Source organism: Rhea americana, unplaced genomic scaffold, assembly GCF_003343005.1.
Source record: "Rhea americana isolate MKP2758 unplaced genomic scaffold, rheAme1 scaffold_399, whole genome shotgun sequence".
Taxonomy (NCBI): Eukaryota; Metazoa; Chordata; class Aves; order Rheiformes; family Rheidae; genus Rhea; species Rhea americana.
The window spans coordinates 80,790-86,644 of NW_028186533.1; the positions used below are offsets into that span (position 1 = coordinate 80,790).

The 5,855-nt window shown below is 49.0% G+C and overlaps 1 protein-coding gene across 1 annotated transcript; it reads left to right on the forward strand.

The window, feature by feature from the left end:
- The first annotated feature begins 1,749 nt into the window (after positions 1-1,749).
- On the forward strand, positions 1,750-2,745 carry NEUROD4 (neuronal differentiation 4). The gene has a single exon (XM_085313842.1). The coding sequence runs from the start codon at positions 1,750-1,752 to the stop codon at positions 2,743-2,745; it is 996 nt and encodes a 331-aa protein (XP_085169968.1).
- The last annotated feature ends 3,110 nt before the right edge of the window (positions 2,746-5,855 follow it).

A 5,855-nucleotide genomic window follows, 5' to 3' on the forward strand; every position in this document is an offset into this window, starting at 1 on the left:
TGCTTTGGCCAGGGATGCTGTATTGGAGGCAGTTTTCCAAAGGTAGAGTGAAAGTGATCTCTAGGACTGCCCYGTCCCACCATTAGCCCTTCCAACCTGCTGCTCCTCTTGTCCCTGTCTAAGTTTCCTTCTGGTGATGGTCATGGGAGGTTCTCATGTTTTCCTGATTCTCCCAGGGAAACAAGGATTAAATGGAATATTGTGAAACCTACATATACATGTGTTCTCCCTGCATGACCCTCTGGATGGGCAAATAGGACTTGGTTTGTGGCCTGGCGCCGTGTCCTAGTCCTTGTGCCTTATTTAGGGGACAGCTCCTAGCACTATGTCATCGTGGGAGATGAGGTAACCTCATACTGGGCACAGAAGTAGTTTCAGTCCCAGACTCACAGCCTCAAGACTCCAGCCTCGAGAGGTGTCAGAGCATTCCTGGAGCCATTTCTGGGCTGCTCTCATGGTTGCCAATGGTTAGCTGTGGTCCCACTGGGATGGTATCTGGAACAGCTCCATTCTGGCCCAACCAGAACATCATTTTGTCCCTAAAAAAGTCCTTCCCCACATTTACCCCTGAGATTTTATAGCATCTGACAGGCCCCAATTTAACTAAGAGTTAATTGGGGCCACATGGTCCTCCTGGGATACGATGGCTGTGCACAGCAATTAACACCCTAATCCAAGCCTACAAGTCCCATCACACATATTAAAAGTGGGATTTTCCACATGGCGTTGGTGGAGCCGGTGGACCCAGGGCTTGGACAGCACACTTTCAGCAAAGCTGCTTACATGCTAAGCTTTATTAAATGAGTCAGGCAAGCTGACAGGATTTGGGGGGCTGATTAACATGAAACCCAGGATGGCTTGTGCAGTGTGACTGTGTTCGATATGTGGCAGAGGTAAATGAAGGTCCAAGCAAATGAGCTCAAGCTAGAAGAGTTAAAGCATGACTATCTCCAGAAACAGCTCAGCAGAAGACCTATACTCTTGGGTTGCCTTTTGCAACTGGCAATGTGATGGTCAAACCATGTCACTTTCTTGCAGTTGGAGCCATGTGGTGAGGGACTTTGCATAGCCAGGCTGAGATAAGGCTACAAGTAAAACTTATGGGTGCTTATATCCTAAGGTCAAATTTCTGGAAGCCTTGTGCCCTGGAAAAGAGCTACCAGGCTCCAAGCTACCAGACTCCAGGAGAAGAGCTACCAGTCTCCTCCTTGAGGAGGAGGCTTTAGCGGTTTCTAGCTCAGTGCATTGGCTGTGATCTCTTCATCATTGTTCATGGCTATGGGAAACCAAGCAAGTGTTCAGCAAAGATTGATGGGGAGAACTTGTTCAATGTGGCTTGCAGCCTCTCCCAGCTTAGGACTCTCCAGCAGAAGGACGGATGAGCCCATGCGGTGAGCACTTTCCTCTGCTCTTACCCAAGTCACTAATCCTATGGCATAGTGAGGCTGTCGGGGAGGAAAGGCCTGAGAATCAATTACTCCCACATAGGAGTTGTGTGAAACCCAGCCTCCTAGTGGAAAATCATAATGGGGTCTCTTGTGCCAGATACTACAAAGATAAGTGCATAATAAATTGCAGATAGAAAGACAGATAGGCAGGCAGATTCTCTAGGTAACACTGGTGGAAAGAAACGAGTTGTGTCCCTGGAAGACGATTCTAAGCTCAGTTTCTAATGCATCCAATGTGTTGAACCACTCTTCTGCTGGAATTCAGTAACATCTCCTTGTCCCTTTGTTGCAGAGATCAGAGATGACGAAGACTTATGCCAAACACAAAGAGATGGCAGAGCTAGTGAGCACCCAGGCCTGGATGGATGAAACGCTGAACTCCAAAGATGAGCTGAAGGGAGAGGATGGCAGGCAAGGTCCCTTTGGATTGATGGCTGGCTTGAATGAAGAACATGACAGCATTGAGGAAGAAGAAGAGGAGGAGGATGATGGGGACAAGCCGAAGAGAAGAGGACCAAAGAAGAAGAAAATGACCAAGGCGAGGCTGGAGCGATTCAGGGCCCGGCGGGTGAAGGCCAATGCCCGTGAGCGAACACGCATGCATGGTCTGAATGATGCTCTTGATAACCTGAGGAGGGTGATGCCCTGTTACTCCAAGACTCAAAAGTTGTCCAAGATTGAGACACTGAGGCTTGCAAGAAACTACATCTGGGCTCTGTCTGAGGTACTTGAAACTGGGCAGACTCCTGAAGGGAAGAGCTTTGTGGAGATGCTCTGCAAAGGCTTGTCCCAACCGACCAGTAACCTAGTGGCTGGCTGTCTGCAGCTGGGACCYCAGACCTTGTTCCTAGAGAAACATGAAGAGAAGTCACCAGTGTGTGAATCGGCCATATCCAGCCACTCCTTTAGTTACCAGACCCCAGGGCTCCCAAGCCCACCCTATGGGACTATGGAAACACATCTGCTGCATTTAAAGCCCCCAACCTTCAAGAGTTTGGTGGATCCTTCCTTTGGAAACCATCCCTCTGACTGCACCACTCCTCCTTATGAAGGTCCACTGACGCCACCCTTGAGCATCAGTGGGAACTTTTCCTTGAAGCAAGACGGGTCGCCAGACTTGGATAAATCCTACACCTTCATGGCCCACTATCCCTCTGTCAGCCTGGCTGGAACACATGGACATGCCTCTCACTTCCAAAACACAGTGCCCCGCTATGAGATCCCCATAGACATGAGCTATGAGTCCTACCCACACCATGTCGCTGGGCCTCAGCTTAATGCCATATTTAATGAATAAAAAAGCAAAGTTAGACCCACATTCTTGACATAAAGAGAAGTTCAGCCCCCCTCCCCCTTGGGTTCCTGATAGCTAAACACGTTTTGGATTGTTCATTTCTGCACCTAAATAAAACCTGCACAGCAGCCTTCTACAGGCACTATGGGAAATACTTTTCAGTGCAAAAAGCATTGCCCCCAGGATGTGGGGCTGTGAGGAGCCTGTTCCAGGTACACCCGGCCTGGGAACCGAGCAGTTGTTTCTGCAGCACTTCTGTTCCAGGCTCCAGGGTTGAATCCTAATTGGCCAGAGATGTCCAGGTGCTGAGCTCTGCTAAGAGGAACAGCCACAGCTGAAAGCTGAGCCATTGCTTCCTGCACCCTTCCACCAGAGATGCTCATGAAGGTGGCTTCACCCTGCAGGAATGTCCATCTTTTCCTGATGTGAACCCATTTCAATGGACTGCACTTGGGACAAATTGTCCGTTGCCAGTAAATTATGGCTTATTTTGCTCCTTCCTTGGTGTAGTGGGGCGTGAACACACCTTTGTCTTGCCTCAGGTGAAGATAAGGTCCTGCTCGCCCTCTGGATGACCAGCTCACCTTCCACATGCTCTGATGAGACCCTAGGGAGAAGGCAGCTCTGATTCCCAGGGTAGCCTACAGTCCAGCCACAGCTGAACAGAATGCCAGACGTGAGAATAAATTACTTATAGGAGACCAGCATAGTTTTTCCTCCCTGGAGCTTCTCAGACCCAACGAAGAACCTTAACTTCACTGCCTGCATATCAACCAGGGATGACATGATCCAGCCAGGTTCAGATGTTATGCTTAATGGTCCATCCACTGCTCCCCTCCTGCACTGAGCCTGCTGGTCTCTGCTGTCCGTCCTATTCCTGAGCCTCAGACCTTGTTTATTACCTAAAACCAGCATAAGAATATCAGCACATGGATCTTGAAACCTCTTTAACAGACTGTTGATCTTTCAGAGCACAAATATCTTAGACTGAATAGCTGAAAGAGGAGTGTTCAGCTAAACCTGTATTCCTGACTAGGGCCATGACTTCTTATGGTTTGTAGTGTATTTATCACGATCTGTGTTCTGAAGACATCCTGCCAAAAGAAGTATGTCTTAATTTTCTGTATTATTTATTATTTACTCGAGTCTAATTTATTTCTTTCCATTTTACATGAAATGTGGAATGTGCTAAATAACTTCCTCATTTTCCAATTGACTTTCAAGTGCTTAGTTGGAGTTAGCTTTGTGGAGACGTGGTTTTTGCAGTGCTGTTGCTCCAGGATTATTTATTAGCCATTATTTATTTAATTTATTTTCTTCCTGCCCTCATGGTCTATTTTCTGGTGATTAAACCAAGTATTTAACCAAGGAGTTACATATTTAATGTTTAACTACATATTTAACATTGCCATTTCTTGTATTTTGGAAGCTCTTTGCCTGACTGTGCCCAGCAGATCCTAGCTTGTCCCTTGCATTTCTGTATGAGCAATAACTTTTAAAGGCTATGCAACTATTTTTGTTTTCAAGAAAATCCAGGCAATTATTTTTGAAATCCTGCTGGCCGTATGAGCCCGGTTGGCCAAACCTCACTGTTTTGCAGAGGTGTTTTGTATAGAGTTGGGAATTTGGAGATGAATTGTGCTCCGGAGGTCCCTGTCCAGCCCCTGGATCCTAGGGCTTGGGGCTTGTTTCCTTTTGTACTAAGAGAAATGTTTATCCTTTTGTAAAGAAAGCAGAATTGGATTTTTAGCTCAAATAAAGTTGTGATCTTGTTTCCAGCAGATTGCCCTGGGACTTTGAATGTTCTTCTCCTGTCTCCTTTTCTGTGGTCTGTAGTGCAGCAGTGGCGAGGGGTTGCCTGGTGTCCCTTGGCCATGATACGCTGGTCCCTGGTGTAGACATCACTGTTCAAACACCTGAGCTGCCTCCCCGTGGGATGTGGAGTCCTGGTCTCTGAGCAGACCTGGGGCTGGCTGCATCTGCAGTTAAACATGGAGACGGAGGGTTGCAAGCTTACAGCACTTCCCCTTCTCCCCCATGTGATGGAGAGTCCCTGATGCCCAACCCAGAGCTACCAGCTGGTGGAGCCTGAGCAGTTTTAACCTTGTGTCCCAGGACAAATGGAACTGTGGCTATGAGCTGCTGTCTCTTGTCCTGGCCGGGGAGATCCTCTAATCCTCTCAGTTAYCCAATCCCAGCCCATGCAGAGACATCTCTGTTGTAGATTCCTTCACTAAGCAGGTAAATCCCYCTATCCTCCAAGGTCTGTGATGCCATGGACCAAAGATTGTGTGATGCCCTGGGCAAAGGATGCTGAGCCTTCACAGAACCACACTGCTGACGCTGCCCCTCAGCCCTCTGCCAAGGCAGAAGAGTTCAGGTGTAAACACTGAGGAGAAACTTGTTAGATGACTTCAAATCAACTGGACCAAATGGAATGGGGCAGCCAGAGGTCTAGCTGAGCTGCTCTAGAAGCCTGCAAGAGTCTCCAGGGAGCTTGAGGACCACAGGCGATCCCAAGTCTGGAGAAGGGTGACATTCTCCCTGGTGCTGGACAGGTTGGGTACAACCTGGGCTGAGGAGCTGTGTGGGGCGGGGAGGTTCCTGAGAGCTRTGTGGTGCTGAGATGAAAGAAGTTTCTGGAAGGTTTGTCCAGAGCTGGGCATAAAAGGGCTTTGCTGGTCATTGGAGGTGAGGCRGAGAAGCCAGAGGGATCCAGAGAGCTTGGAGTTTTGGTCTGAATTCCCCACAAGCTGGGGTCCATTCGAGATCCCTGACCTAGTAGCTGGGCTCCATGTGCCGCTGCTGGTCCTCAGCACCAGCCACGGGACTGGCACTGGCCATGGGGCTCACTGGGGCGGTTGTCTCCAGGGGCACAAGGAAGGTAGGAGTTGGCAGGGCTCATGGTGCGCAGGGCTGGTTGTGTTCAACATTTAGCTGTTGCTGGCTCTGCTGTTGGGCTCAGGCACGTCAGTCACCTTGTACCAACGTTGTACCAACGCTCGYGGGGCGCACATGTGCACATGCACAAACACAGTCACGCACTCACACATGCGCTCGTGCAGACATGCAAACAAACGTGGAGTGGCCATACACATACGGAGCTCCAGTCA